The 16,654-nt window shown below is 44.0% G+C and overlaps 1 protein-coding gene across 7 annotated transcripts in view; it reads left to right on the top strand.

Moving 5' to 3' along the window:
- The window catches only part of VTI1A (vesicle transport through interaction with t-SNAREs 1A), a 432,905-nt gene that overhangs the window by 910 nt on the left and 415,341 nt on the right, over positions 1-16,654 (top strand). For all 7 annotated transcript variants that reach the window (XM_056530379.1, XM_056530385.1, XM_056530378.1 and 4 more), the window contains exons 2-3: positions 1,446-1,504; positions 8,968-9,078. In XM_056530379.1, coding sequence (XP_056386354.1) covers positions 1,446-1,504; positions 8,968-9,078 — 170 coding nt within the window. The remainder of the gene's footprint in view (positions 1-1,445; positions 1,505-8,967; positions 9,079-16,654) is intronic.

Below are 16,654 nucleotides of genomic sequence, written 5' to 3'. Positions count from 1 at the left end.
GGATGACTGTGAGGAGGATGGGGGTACCAGAGAAGACAGTGGGGATGACTGTGAGGAGGCTGGGGGTACCAGTGAATACAGTGGGGATGACTGTGAGGAGGCTAGGGGTACCAGTGAATACAGTGGGGGTGACTGTGAGGAGGCTGGGGGTACCAGTGAAGACAGTGGGGGTGACTGTGAGGAGGCTGGGGGTACCAGTGAAGACAGTGGGGGTGACTGTGAGGAGGCTGGGGGTACCAGTGAAGACAGTGGGGGTGACTGTGAGGAGGCTGGGGGTACCAGTGAAGACAGTGGGGGTGACTGTGAGGAGGCTGGGGGTACCAGTGAAGACAGTGGGGGTGACTGTGAGGAGGCTGGGGGTACCAGTGAAGACAGTGGGGGTGACTGTGAGGAGGCTGGGGGTACCAGTGAAGACAGTGGGGATGACTGTGAGGAGGCTGGGGGTACCAGTGAAGACAGTGGGGATGACTGTGAGGAGGATGGGGGTAGCAGTGAATACAGTGGGGGTGACTGTGAGGAGGCTGGGGGTACTAGAGAAGACAGTGGGGATGACTATGAGGAGGCTGGGTGTACCAGTGAAGACAGTGGGGATGACTATGAGGAGGCTGGGGGTACCAGTGTAGACAGTGGGGTGACTGTGAGGAGGCTGGGGGTACCAGTGAATACAGTGGGGATGACTGTGAGGAGGATGGGGGTACCAGTGAAGACAGTGGGGATGACTGTGAGGAGGCTGGGGGTACCAGTGAATACAGTGGGGTGACTGTGAGGAGGCTGGGGGTACCAGAGAAGACAGTGGGGATGACTGTGAGGAGGCTGGGGGTACCAGTGAATACAGTGGGGATGACTGTGAGGAGGATGGGGGTACCAGAGAAGACAGTGGGGATGACTGTGAGGAGGCTGGGGGTACCAGTGAATACAGTGGGGTGACTGTGAGGAGGATGGGGGTACCAGAGAAGACAGTGGGGATGACTGTGAGGAGGATGGGGGTACCAGTGAATACAGTGGGGTGACTGTGAGGAGGATGGGGGTACCAGAGAAGACAGTGGGGATGACTGTGAGGAGGCTGGGGGTACCAGTGAATACAGTGGGGATGACTGTGAGGAGGATGGGGGTACCAGTGAAGACAATGGGGGGGGGGGGGGGGGCATTGTGAGGAGGCTGGGGGTATTAGTGAAGACAATGGGGGTGATTGTGAGGATGCTGGGGGTATGTTTGGTTTTTATTGCCCAAGTACATAATCTTACATTTATCCACATTACTTTGCTGTGTCTGTGCCCTGCACCTCCAGTTTCACCAGATCCCTCTGTAATATTATGTCCTCCTCTGTTGGGCTGTTATTGGTATTTTTTCTAGTTTTATTGTGAATTGTTAATTTTGCCTCCATACTCTCAGCCTGGGTGATGGTTTTAAGAGCCGATCTTGACATCTACATTTATCTATTGCAGAGGAGAAGAAGCAGATGGTGATGAACGTGGAGAAGCAGCTGGAGGAGGCCAAGGAGCTGGTATGTAGATGACACGGGAGCAGCCCCGATACATTATAAAGACTCATTATCTTCACGGCCACCGTCTGCAACATGTAGATTTCTTGCCATATGCAATACCTCTGTGTGCTGTCAGGGAACAGAAAACGTCTGGTTTGCATACAACGGTGCAGAATCTTATAATCCCTTTTTTGTTGGACTGTCAGTATTTTGTAGAGAAGCTTTCAGAAATCCTCCTTTTTAAAGCAGAAAACACACAGGTTACTTCTCATAGATGTTCAGGGGTTAAGACAGCAGATGTGTAGAATTCACACTAAGCCGTGCCATAAATTGTCCAGCTATAGGATGATAGACTACAAAGAGGAGAATGAGGGGGGAGCAGGAGTGTGAATGGTGATTAAAGGGGTACTCTAGTGGAAAACTTTTTTTTTAAAAATCATCTGGAAAGAAAGTTAAACAGATTTGTAAATGACTTCTATTAAAAAATCTTAATCCTTCCAGTACTTATTAGCTGCTGAATACTACTTAGAAAAAAAAAGAGCAACTGGCAGGCAGGAGGTGCTCAACCCCAGATGCAGTTGTGCATATATACTGGGGGAGCAGATCCTGCCCTTGTGGTCTGTTGCTAAGGGCGATCCCCAGCATAAAAATGCATTAAATGGGGGATGCCTGCAACAGACTACAAGTTCCACAATGGCATCCTACACCAGATAGACGGTGCTGATGTGTAACAATTAGAAAACAATACAAGAATTTAGGTGCACTACTGTGGTAGATGTATACAATGACATTGGCTATCCCTCAACACTGATGTTAAAATTGAGACATTCGCCAGTATATCCTTAAATGGAGGACACACCAGAGCCCACACACCAACGCCAAGGTTTCTCAAGTGGCACGGGACCTAACACTAAACCTACCTGTGCGTGATAAGCAAAAACCAGGGGCCAGTGGGCAATTACAGCAACATTAGGCCGACTCACAGTCTGCTCCCAGTTACCTCCAGTGTGGCTGAGCACACATACAATGGGAGGAGGGAGGCAGACTATAAGCCCCACCCATGTTGGCTGGTGTGGTTGCCGACCTCCACATTTAATGCACCTTTATTACTACTCTAGGCAGCATTAAGGTTCACCTGTGAGGTCGGCAACCACATCAGCCAACTTGGGTGGGGCTTATAGTCTGCCTCCCTCCTCCCATTGTATGTGTGCTCAGCCAAACTGGAGGTTACTGGGAGCAGACTGTGAGTCGGTCTAATACTGCCGTAATTGCGAATTCGGGTAGAAAACAGACATGGTGCACATCTACAATCTTGTATAATGATCTGATTGCTTCTCAGCACAATATCAAAAACTAACAGGTAGTCAGTATACATTTTTGATCAAAAAGTACAAGCCCACTCGCCACGTCAAGGCCACCTATTTAGAGTGGGTCCCTAACGTCCCTAGCTTAAAATGGCGCAGCATTGGGCGGCGACCACCACCGCCGCGACACCAGTGCCCACGGGGGGAAATGACCCACTGGCAGAGCAGCCCCAATTCCACTCAAACCAGTCTATGGGCCGCACCTCCCCGCAGTCACGGCGCCGCGGCAGCAACGGACACCGCACAGCACCACACCAGTGTGAACAAGGTATAATAGCTCACTTACCATGCTCTCCCAGTCAGACTGGGAGGCTGCTAGGAAAGAAATGGCCCTTGGGTAGCTAATTACTACTTATATAGGGTTGGGCTGAGGGGCTGCCATAATTGCCCAGTGGCCCCTGGTTTTGCTTATCGCGCACAGGTTGGTTTAGTGTTAGGTCCTGCGCCACTTGAGAAACCTTGGCATTGGTGTGCGGGCTCTGGTATGTCCTTCATATAAGGATACACTGGCGAATGTCTCAATTTCAAAATCAGTGTTGAGGGTTAGCCAATGTCATTGTTCACATCTACTACAGTAGTGCACCTACATTCTTGTACTGCTGAACACAGCTCTCTGCTGACATCACGAGCACAGTGCTCTCTGCTGACACCTCTGTCCATTTTAAGAACTGTCCAGAGTATGAGAAAATCCCCATAGCAAACATATGCTGCTCTGGACAGTTCCTAAAATGGACAGAGGTGTCAGCAGAGAGCACTGTGCTCGTGATGTGAGCAGAGAGCACTGTGTTCCAAAAAGAAAATCATTTCCTCTGTAGTATTCAGCAGCTAATAAGTACTGGAAGGATTAAGATTTTTTAATAGAAGTAATTTACAAATCTGTTGAACTTTCTTGCACCAGTTGATTAAAAAAAAAAAAAAAAACAGTTTTCCACCGGAGTACCCCTTTAAGCAGGACATGCTTGGCTTAGTATATAAATTAAATGCGTTAAAGAAACTTTGAGTTTTTTTTCCTTCTGTCCAAATAATGAAAATATCATTGTAGTTGTGATGTCTGTAGGGTTTATGAAGTTGTATATCTACAAATTGCTGTTCTAGATCAGCCGTGAATATACTGGCATATTGTGGTGCCATCCTGGTCCCCATTGCAGTGCCCATCATCTGTCGCTATAGGTTACTGTTGGAGCTGATGTAGTGGTGTGTGAGGATGAATTCTATGAGTTTGGTGAAGAGGTGAGGGCTGTATTTCTGGAGCAGGCAGCAACTCCATCTTTGTGTGGGATATTACTGTACAGAGAGTAGTGCTGGGCGATATACCGGTTCATACCGAATACTGGTGTGTTTTTTTCCGTACGATATTAAAGGGGTACTCCCACCCTAGACATCTTATCCCCTATCCAAAGGATGTGGCACCCACCCAACTAATCATATATTTTCCTCCCCCCCCCCCCCCCCCCCACTGAATGAACTATCAGCCGCAGCGCTGTCCCCACATTGGGCACTGGAAATGAATGAGTTGTGACCCGCGGGCGCAGGACGGAGAACGGAAGCTGCCGCCTCCCCCTGCAAGCGCTGAAAGCCATTGGGCTGCGGGCGCTGCAGAATTTCTGATCAGAAATTTGGTTAGGAAAGCACTGGTCTGCACTAGTCAATTCCAGTTTTTGTGTTTTGCTTCTGCAGCCCTTTGGCATTACCAAGATGTGTGCTGTTGCAAAACTACAACTCCCAGCATGCCCAGACAGCCAATGGCTGTGGCTGTCCAGGCATACTGGTAGTTGTAGTTTTGCAACAGCTGGAGGCACACTAGTTGGGAAACACTGGTGTACGGTGACTGCACAGCTGGTAATCCCTCGCTGGTGTGTGGGTGTGACCTGACGGTGAAGATGTGTGTGTGTGTGTGTGTGTGTGTGTGTGTATATATATACCTTCAGCCGTCACAATGTACACTTGGCAAGAAAAACATATAAACTACCATACCGCAGTAGGAGAGTAAGGCTGGGTTCACATTGTGGAATTTCTGGGCAGAATCTCTGCCGGAGATCGAGCCGGCGGCACTAGGACCACGCGGACTACATTGCCGTTCCCAGAGTTGGTAATGCATTTCTGAGCAGATCTCCCAAAAGATCCACCCAGAAACACATTGCAGTCTATGGAGGCAGCAATGCAGTCTGCTCGGTCCTAGCGCCGCCAGCTCGATCTCCGGCAGAAAGTCTGCCCAGAATATGTCTCCATACATGTATTTTATCTTTCATTCTCCTGTATTGTGCCTGTAAATGGTCCCTGCTTGGTACAGTACTGACGTCTCCTGGAGGCTGCTGTTCTGCATTCATAGAGTCTGGGAAATGCAATTGTGCGAAATAATATACAAATTCTCATATTTTACCAACCTGTCTGAGTTATAGATCCAGCTACTGAGCTGAATACAGGAGGACACACATGCTTAGTCACTATCCCCACCTACTAAGCTGAATACAGGAGGACACACATGCTTAGTCTCTATCCCCACCTACTAAGCTGAATACAGGAGGACACACATGCTTAGTCTCTATCCCCACCTACTAAGCTGAATACAGGAGGACACACATGCTTAGTCTCTATCCCCACCTACTAAGCTGAATACAGGAGGACACACATGCTTAGTCTCTATCCCCACCTACTAAGCTGAATACAGGAGGACACACATGCTTAGTCCCTATCCCCACCTACTAAGCTGAATACAGGAGGACACACATGCTCAGTCCCTATCCCCACCTACTAAGCTGAATACAGGAGGACACACATGCTCAGTCCCTATCCCCACCTACTAAGCTGAATACAGGAGGACACACATGCTCAGTCACTATTCCCACCTACTAAGCTGAATACAAGAGGACACACATGCTCAGTCACTATCCCCACCCATCTACTAAGCTGAATACAGGAGGACACACATGCTCATTCTCTATTCCCACCCTTCTACTGAGCTGAATACAGGAGGACACACATGCTCATTCTCTATTCCCACCCTTCTACTGAGCTGAATACAGGAGGACACACATGCTCATTCTCTATTCCCACCCTTCTACTGAGCTGAATACAGGAGGACACACATGCTCAGTCACTGTCCCCACCCACCTACTAAGCTGAATATAGGAGGACACACATGCTCAGTCACTATCCCCACCTACTAAGCTGAATACAGGAGGACACACATGCTCATTCTCTATTCCCACCCTTCTACTGAGCTGAATACAGAAGGACACACATGCTCAGTCACTATCCCCACCCACCTACTAAGCTGAATACAGGAGGACACACATGCTCAGTCACTATCCCCACCCACCTACTAAGCTGAATACAGGAGGACACACATGCTCAGTCACTATCCCCACCTACTAAGCTGAATACAAGAGGACACACATGCTCAGTCACTATCCCCACCCACCTACTAAGCTGAATACTGGAGGACACACATGCTCAGTCACTATTCCCATTTTTTGACCAAGACCGCTGCTGCAACCTTCTTTTTGTATACTTTGTATTTGCCCCAGCAGTGTGCACCCGTGTATTGTGCCGGCTATTTTTCTGTGTTTTTTTGCAATGCAAGTGAGGGGTAGTGGCATCCCTCCATGACCGTTTACCCCTCTCGGATCACAGGGGCATTATAAACTGGTAGTGGATCCTGCATGTCACCCAGTCAGATGCTATATACCCAGCAGAGGTGAGTGGAATGAGGCCACCACCACGTGATGGATGGGGGACACGTTTTGATCAAAAAGTGTGCGAAGAGCCTCAAATTTTTTTTTTTTTTGATCTGAAGCGCTGCTGCAACTATTTTTATGTTCAGTGCTCAGTGACTATTTCCATCTACTTGCTAAGGCCCCTTTCACACTACAGGTATAATCCTGATTTTTTTTACTGCTGTTATTTTACAATAACTGATGAAAAAAAAAAAACGGATCCAATAACTGGTAATAATGAATGATAACTGATGACCATCATCCTTTATTTTTAATGTTTTTTTTTTCTTTAAAAACCTGATGTTCATCCGTTATCATCCGTTATTTCCAGTTACATCAGTTTTTTCCCCCAGGTTTTTAACCCCTTTTTTTTTTTTTTTTTGTAAAGCTGTACTGAGCATGCTCAGTACAAGAAAACTGATGTTAAAAAAAAAAACCTGACAATAACTGATGAAAACGGATGTGTTTTATTTATTTATTTTTTTTTTTTTTTAACATCCGCTTCCCATAGACTTCAATGTTAAATTTTAACGTCCGGTTTTTCACAATTTTTTTTGACAGACCAGAAATTTGAGCCTGCACCTTCTTTTGTGCCGGCAAAAATAACTGACATTAGTTAAAACTAGTGATTGACCGTTTGGCCGATATTCACAATTTTGGGAGGGGGGAGAAATAGCCGATAACTTATACCGCAATATCGGTATACGTTATCGTCTATTGGCCTGAAAGGCCACAGATTATCGGTATAGGCCCTAAAAAATTGATATCGGCCGATCCCTAGTAAAAACGAACGTGCCTGATGCAAAAGTTTGGTCAAAAAAATCCAATTGACATGAATAAGACTTATTGAGGGCCGTTTTCAGGACTTTCAGCAGCCAATAGTAGTAGCGTTCTGCTTGTCAGGGAAGGAGCAGGTCCTCTGCACTACCATGGCAGAATAGTTCAGGAGACTCCTACGAAAATAAGAAGGGACTAAAACATATTGTCAGCTGCCAGAGGCGGAAGGAGACTGATTCTGGCCTGATCCAACCCCAGAAGCACCAGGTAGGAGACATAGAAACAAAATACTTTTTTTTTTATTATCATTTTTTTTTTTTTTTATCCAAAGCTATAAACTGCAGATTACTTGTAAAATAACTATTCTAACCTTTCCGGGCTCTAAAAATAACTCCTAGCATAACAACTCTATTCCTTGTCTAATAATAGTTCAGTGATGTCATCAGTGGGCGTGTCTTGTGTCAGACTTTATAAAGTCATCATTCCTTTGACGCTGCTTACATCATCTCATTGCTGTTCTGCCCTGGTATTATGTACCAAATATGTGACCCAATTCCATAACCAATTTAGCTCAAGCGTTGGGAGGTGTTTAGCCACGCCTCTTTAATTATTTTTTTACAATTATTATTATTTTTTATAAATAAATATATATATATATATATAATTTATTTATAAAACATAATAATAGTAAAAAAAAAAAATTAAACACACACACACACACACACACAATATATATATATATATATATATATATATATATGTGTGTGTGTGTTTAATTTTTTTTTTTTTTACTATTATTATGTTTTATAAATAAATTATATATATATATATTTATTTATAAAAAATAATAATTGTAAAAAAAAAATAATTAAACACACACACACACACACATACATAATATATTATATATATATATATATATATATATATATATATATATATATATATATATATTGTGTGTGTTTAATTTTTTTTTTTTTTTTTTATGTGCGTCTTTAGTGCATAAACAAAGTGGTGTGTTTCATTTGGTGAATGTGCTTTCTCCGTTCCTTTTTGTCAAATACCTGCTTGCCATTTCTGTACACAATTAATACTTCTCACTGCTTGTATCCACTCTAGAGCAGTGGTCTCAAACTGTGGCCCTCCAGATGTTGCGAAACTTCAACTCACAGCATGCCCGGACAGCCAACGGCTGTCCGGGCATGCTGGGAGTTGAAGTTTTGCAACATCTGGAGGGCCACAGTTTGAGACCACAATCCTCTGTGAACACAACACAAGTTATTTGAATCTGTTTCTTGATGAATTGTAACAATGTATCAGTGCACGAAATGTAATGGCCTGTATAGGACATTGTTCCCCAACCAGGGTGCCTCCTGCTGTTGCAAAACTATAACTCCCAGCATGCTTGGAGTTGTGGTTTTGCAATAATTGGAGGCACCCTGGTTGGGATACACTGTAATAGGATGTTTGTAAACAGTTTTGCCTTACAATAGGTGTGCAAAGAGGGGCTATACCTAGAGGACTACCCCTTTAACAAAAGCTCCCCCCCCCCCCCCCCCCGGCAACATCTGGACCCCGCAGTAAAGCAGAACTCCTCTCATCTGAGTATTTATTTCTATTCTGACAGCTGGAGCAAATGGACCTGGAAGTTCGTGAGATCCCCGTTCAGAGCCGGGCGATGTACAGCAACCGCATGAGGAGCTACAAGCAAGAGATGAGCAAACTGGAGGCCGACTTTGTGAGTTACCACATGACCTACTATTATGTCCCCTGTCTGTTAAATATAATTGCATTTGTGTTTCTGTCGTTTAAGAGTACATTTCTAGGTGTGGTTTCCGTCTTATTTACTGCTGCCAAGTCAGTCTTGTTGTCACAGACTATGGTTGCTCTGCATCAGGGGCCGAAATCATTTAGGGGCCGAAATCATCTGTGCTTCTTTCAATGAGAGGCTATAACCTGCATTGCCGAGGACAAAGGCATTGTGCTGTTGCATGACACATACTGTTGAAACGCTCCAGAAACTAAAGTTTGGGGTATTGGTTCCCCCTGTGTATAGTCCCAATATCACCCCTTCAGACTGTGGCCTATTTGCTCTACTCAAGGTGACATAAAAAAAAAAAAAATATAAAGCATCTATTTTTCTGCCCATATAATGCACACTTACCATCACTAGTCCTACAGAACCACCTGTTTCATTCCAGCACAGCTGCATCTATAAGTTTTATTACTTTAAACGGGTCATGTGATCACCGTTCTGACCCACAGAGCCTCACACTGGTTAAAGGGGTACTCCGTCCCTAGACATCTTATCCCCTATCCAAAGTATAGGGGATAAAATGTCTGATCGTGGGGGTCCTGCCGCTGGGGACACCCGTGTTCTCCCTGCTGCAGCTGGGGTTCGTGTTGAGTGTCGGGTGGACCAGCGGAGGCTTGTGGTGTAACGACCGAGCCCCGCTCGTGACATTACGACCACGCCCCCTCAATGCAAGTCTATGGGAGGGGGCGTGATGCCTCCTCCTATAGACTTGCATTGAGGGGGCGTGGCTGTGATGTCACGAGCCTGGCGTGGCCGTCGACATCACGAGTCTCTGCCCTGCCTTGCCAGTCATCCGGCACGGAGCGAAGTTCGCTCCGTGCACCGGACGTCTGGTGTACCGCAGCCAAGATCACGGGGGTCTCCAGCGGCGGGACCCCCATGATCAGACCCCCGTGATCTTTCCTTTGGATAGGGGTTAAGATGTCTAGGAGTGGTCAATCCCGGGATAGCTGACATCACCTTTCAGAACCCTCCTGCTAGCTCCCAGACCCCTCCCCTCCCAGTTCTATCTTTATACTGCTGCTTCTATTTCTATGGTATATACATAGGATATATAGTAGTTACACACCTCCACTCCAGCTCTATCCGTATACTGCTGCTATCTCTGTGATCAAGATATATAGTATTCATACACCTCCTCTCCAACTCTTATCTGTATACTGCTGCTGCTATCTCTATGAGATCAGGATATATAAACAACATTATTATAGTCCTGAAATGAAAGTGTCTTCTCCTCTAATGGTTACAAACTACAAGCAAAACCTGTGTAGTCTGATCCTGTAGTCATATGTTGGTCCACTCCCTGTAACCTACAGACAGAATGCAGAGGAAAGTAACGCATTTTACTGCTTACCGATTACTACTAAAAAAAACATTAGTAGTTTTCCCTTTTCCCAAATTCTCCCCCAAAAATGTAAACATAGTAAAAATAAACATATGTGGTATCAGCCGTGTGTGTACATTTCCAAACTACAATAATGTAACGTTAGTAAAACCGCACAGTCAATGGCATATACATAAAAAAAAAAATACCAAAGTCCGAAATTGCGTATTTTTGGTCACTTTGTATACCCTAAAAATGTAAAAAAAAGCGATCAAAAAGTCCCATCAAAACAAAAATTGTACCTATAAAAACTACAGACCCCGGCGCAAAAAATGAGCCATCACTCATCCATGTAGACAGAAAAACAAGTCATAAGGGTTTATGATAATTTTGTGCAAAAAGTTAAAATTTTTTAACAGAAGTAAAACATCAAACCTATATAATTTGCGTATCTTTTGAATCGTATGGACCTACAGAATAAAGAAAAGGTGTTATTTTGCCGAAAAGTGCACTGTGTAGAATGAGAAGCCCACGAAAGTTACACTTACAAAAAAAAAATAATTAAAAAGAAATAATATTTTCTTCAATTTTGCCCCATAAATAATTTTTTTTTTCTGGTTTCGCCATAGATTTTGTGGTGAAATGATTGATGTAATTACAAAGTAAAATTAGTGGTGCAAAAAACAAGCCCTCATATGGTATCAGTAGGTGGAAAATTAAAAGCGTTCTGATTTTTAGAAGGTAAGGAGGAGAAAAACCTGTGTTCCTTAAAGGGGTACTCCGGTGGCAGGTGGAAACAGAGATATATATATATATATATATATATATATATATATATATATATATATATATATATATATATATATATATTTTTATTATTTTATTATTTTATTATTATTATTATTATTATTATTATTATTTTTATTTTTTTTTTAAATCAACCGATGCCGAAAAGTTAAACATATTTGTAAATGACTTCTATATAAAAATCTTAATCCTTCTAGTACTTATTAGAGGAAATTCTTTTCTTTTGGGAATTTCTTTTCTGTCACGACCACAGTGCTCTCTGCTGACACCTCTGTCCATGTAAAGTATATATAAACTATCCAGAACAGGAGAAAATCCCCATAGCAAACATATGCTGCTCTGGACAGTTCCTAAAATGGACAGAGATGTCAGCAGAAAGCACTGTGGTCAGACAAAAGAAATCCCAAAAGAAAATGTCCTTTTCTGTATACAGCCGCTAATAAGTACTGGAAGGATTAAGAACTTTTAATAGAAGTAATTTACAAATCTGTTTAACTTTCTGGCACCAGTTGATTTAAAAAAAAAAAAAAGTTTTCCACCGAGTACCCCTTTAACTTCTTGGGGACAGAGGGCGTACCTATACGCCCTCAGCCCGCTCCCTGTCTATAACGCAGGGCCACGTCGTCATAGCGGGTCGGGCCCGGCCTCTAACAACCGCCGGGACCCATGACTAATAGCGCGCGTTATTGATCGCGGTGCCGCGCGCTATAAACCCTTTAGACGCGGCGTTCAAAGTTGAACGCTGCATCTAAAGTGAAAGTAAAGCACTGCCGGTTAGCTCAGGGTGCTGTTCGGGATGTCCGTGATGTAAAGACAGCAGGAGGGTCCCTACCTTCCTCCATGCTGTCCGATCGCCGAATGACTGCTCAGTGCCTGAGATCCAGGCATGAGCAATCAAGTGGCAGAATCATTGATCAATGGTTTCTTATTAGAAACCATTGCTCAATGTAAAAGATCAGTGTGTGCAGTGTTATAGGTCCCTATGGGATAACAATGATCAATGTAAAAGATCAGTGTGTGCAGTGTTATAGGTCCCTATGGGATAACAATGATCAATGTAAAAGATCAGTGTGTGCAGTGTTATAGTCTTCTATGGGATAACAATGATCAATGTAATAGATCAGTGTGTGCAGTGTTATAGTCTTCTATGGGAGCTATAACATTGCAAAAAAAAAAAGTGAATAAAGATAATTTAACCCCTTCCCTAATAAGTTTGAATCGCCCCCCTTTTCCCAATTAAAAAAAAAAACTGCATAAATAAAAATAAACATTTGTGGTATTGCTGCATGCATTAATGTCTGAATTATAAAAATATAACCTTAATTAAACCACACGGTCAATGGCGTACGCGCAAAAAAATTCCAACGTTCAAAATAGCACATTTTTGGTTACTTTTTCTATCATAAAAAAAATGAATAAAAAGCGATCAAAAAGTCCGATCAATACATAAATGGTACCGCTAAAAAGTTGAGATCACGGCGCAAAAAATGAGCCCTCATACCGGCCCGTACGCGGAAAAATGAAAAAGTTGTAGGGGGCAGAAGATTACATTTTTAAACGTATACATTTTCCTGCATGTAGTTATGATTTTTTTTCAACAAGTGCGACAATATCCAACCTATATAAGTAGGGTATCATTTTAATCGTATGGACCTACAGAACAAAGATAAGGTGTCATTTTAACCGAAAAATGTACTGCGTAGAAACGGAAGCCCCCAAAATTTACAAAATGGCGTTTTTTCTTCAATTTTGTCGCACAATTATTTTTTTTCCGTTTCGCCGTAGATTTTTGGGTAAAATGACTGATGTCATTACAAAGTAGAATTGGTGGCGCAAAAAATAAGCATCATATGGATTTTTAGCAGCAAAATTGAAAGGGTTATGATTTTTAAAAGGTGAGGAGGAAAAAACGAAAGTGCAAAAACTGGAAAACCCTCCGTCCTCAAGGGGTTAAAGGGTTATAATATGATAATATATAGTTTCAGATCCACAACCAAATCCTCAGTAGTGAATAATTGTTTATTTGAAGGGGGGAATAAAAAAAAAAGAAAAGATATATATTATAATATAATTAATTATATAATATTTTATTTTTATTTTATTTTTTTATCTTGATGTTCTGGTTATCGGAATGATTTAGTGCTATTTGGCTTTAAGAATTCCTTGTGGATCCTTAGTTGGATTTCTTGCAGATTAATTTGCAGCAAATATGACCTGTGTGAATTAGGCTTAAAAAATGCACATGGAAAGTGTATAGATCAGTGGTCTCCAAACTGTGGCCCTCCAGATGTTACAAAAATACAACTCCTAGCATGCCCGGGCAGCCAACAAGTATCAGTCCAAGTCCAAGACACAGACTTGAGCTGCTGTATTAAGCTTCTAGAGCAATGTTTCCGAACCAGGGTGCCTCCAGCTGTGGCAAAACTACAACTTCCAGCATGCCCGGACAGCCGAAGGCTGTCCGGGCATGCTGGGTGTTGTAGTTTTGCAACAGCTGGAGGTCCACAGTTTGGAGACCACTGGTAAAGACCATGTAACCTTATGATTAGCACACAGCACCACCTAGTGGGAGTTCAGGGTTATGCTGCTCTTATACCTTGTACTGCAGTTCAGGGCTGAAGATGTCTCTTTGGTTGTCTTAGGGTTTGACCACATGTGCCGCAGACTTTCAGAAAATTTTTATTTTAAAGGGAAAGGGAAAAATTTGCATTTAAATACGTAAGAAACACCAAACAGAATGTAGGACCAGCAATCCTTTCATTCTCTATGGGGCTTCTGAACATTGCGGAGCGCTGAGCCATAGGTCTTCTGCATAACTGATGCTGTATTATGCTGTAACAGACTCTTCTATTGATCATTTTATCCCTAGTCATGTCAAGGACTTTTATATTCCTTTCAGCCATTTGAGGGTTTATCCTGGATATCTACACAGGTGACAAATGCTTTCCACCATGGAATTGACATGAATAGAGGGGGACGTGGCCTGACGTCAGGAGGGAGACGTGACGTCAGGAGGGGGACGTGGCGTGACGTCAGGAGGGGGACGTGGCGTGACGTCAGGAGGGGGACGCGGCGTGACGTCAGGAGGGGGACGCGGCGTGACGTCAGGAGGGGGACGCGGCGTGACGTCAGGAGGGGGACGCGGCGTGACGTCAGGAGGGGGACGCGGCGTGACGTCAGGAGGGGGACGCGGCGTGACGTCAGGAGGGGGACGCGGCGTGACGTCAGGAGGGGGACGCGGCGTGACGTCAGGAGGGGGACGCGGCGTGACGTCAGGAGGGGGACGCGGCGTGACGTCAGGAGGGGGACGCGGCGTGACGTCAGGAGGGGGACGCGGCGTGACGTCAGGAGGGGGCGTGGCGTGACGTCGGGGGGGGGCGTGGCGTGACGTCGGGGGGGGCGCGGCGTGACGTCGGGGGGGGGGGGCGCGGCGTGACGTCGGGGGGCGCGGCGTGACGTCAGGAGGGGGGCGCGGCGTGACGTCAGGAGGGGGGCGCGGCGTGACGTCAGGAGGGGGACGCGGCGTGACGTCAGGAGGGGGACGCGGCGTGACGTCAGGAGGGGGACGCGGCGTGACGTCAGGAGGGGGACGCGGCGTGACGTCAGGAGGGGGACGCGGCGTGACGTCAGGAGGGGGACGCGGCGTGACGTCAGGAGGGGGACGCGGCACAACCAGGAAACTAGGTGCTGGTAGGGATTATCGCCCAGATTTTTCAGGCTTTCCTCGCTGCACTCTTTATCTCTCCATCTGCCTAAGTTATCTGCATAAGGCCTCATTCACATTATTATTTTTTTTAAATCAACTGGTGCCAGAAAGTTAAACAGATTTGTAAATTACTTCTATATAAATATCTTAATCCTTCCAGTGCTTATCAGCTGCTGTATGTTCCACAGGAAGTTATTTTCTTTTTTTAAATTTCTTCTCAATCTGACCACAGTGCTCTCTGCTGACACCTCTGTCCATGTCAGGAACTGTCCAGAGTAGGAGCAAATCCCTATAGCAAACCTCTCCTGCTCTGGACAGTTCCTGACATGGACAGTGGTGTCAGCAGAGAGCACTGTGGTCAGACCGAGAAGAAATTCAAAAAGAAAAGAACTTCCTGTGGAACATACAGCAGCTGATACTGGTACTGGAAGGATTAAGATTTTAAATAGAAGAAATTTACAAATCCTGTAAATCTGTTTAACTTTCTGGTACCAGTTGATAAAAATAAATAAAAATAAAATATAAAAAAATAGTTTTCCACTGGAGTACCCCTTTAAGGATCCGATAACAGCTTTTTTATTTTTTTTATTTATTTTTTGAGCCAATTGGACCCTCTGAGGGGGTTGGTCCCAGCACCTAGCAATAGCCGTGACCCGTGGCTAATACCGGACATCACAGATCGCTGTGATGCCTGGTATTAACCCCTTAGATGCAGTGATCAAAGTCAAAATGTTAGAAATGCTTCCCGGCAGCTCAGCAAAGCTGATCGGGACCACAGCGGTAAAACCGCAGTGTCCCAATCAGCTGACAAAATGCGGGGAGGGTCCCTACCTACCTTCTTGGCATCTAATCAGCAATCTACTGCTCCTTGTCTGAGATCCAGGCTGTGAGTGCCGATAACACTGATCAATGCTATGCTATGGCATAGCATAGATCAGTATATGCAATCAGACGATTACAGGGTATAGTCCCCTATGGGGGGGGGGGGGGCGTATACAAGTGAAAAAAAAAGTTAATAAATGTGGTTTAACCCTTTCCCTAATAAAAGTTTGAATCACCCCCTTTTTCCCATAAAAAAAATAAATAAATATGTAAACAAAAAAATAAACATGTATGTGGTATCGCTGTGTGCCTAAATGTCCAAACTATAAAAATATAATGTTAATTAAACCGCACAGTCAATGGCGTACTTCCAATTCCAAAGTCCAAATTTGCGTATTTTTAGTCGCTTTGTATACCATAAAAAAAAAATGTATAAAAAGTGATCAAAAAGTCCCATCAAAACAAAAATGGTACCAATAAAAACTTCAGATCACGGCGCCCTCTTACAACCCCATACACGGAAAAATAAAAAAGTTATAGAAGTCAGGAGATGACAATTTTAAACATATGAATTTTCGTGTAAACAGTTATAATTTTCACCAGAAATAAAACAAAATAAAACCTATATAAGTAGGGTATCATTTTAATCATATGGACCTACAGAATATAGATAAGGTGTCATTTTTACCAAAAAGTGCACTGTGTAGAATCGGAAGCCCCCAAAAAATGACAAAATGGCGTTTATTGTTTTTTTTAACATTTTTGCCCACAAAAATTATATTTTTTTTGTCGTAGATATTTTGGTAAAACGACTGATGTCATTACAAAGTACAATTGGT

Source organism: Hyla sarda, chromosome 7 (assembly GCF_029499605.1).
Source record: "Hyla sarda isolate aHylSar1 chromosome 7, aHylSar1.hap1, whole genome shotgun sequence".
NCBI classification, from domain to species: Eukaryota; Metazoa; Chordata; class Amphibia; order Anura; family Hylidae; genus Hyla; species Hyla sarda.
This window is presented reverse-complemented; position numbering and strand designations above follow the sequence as displayed.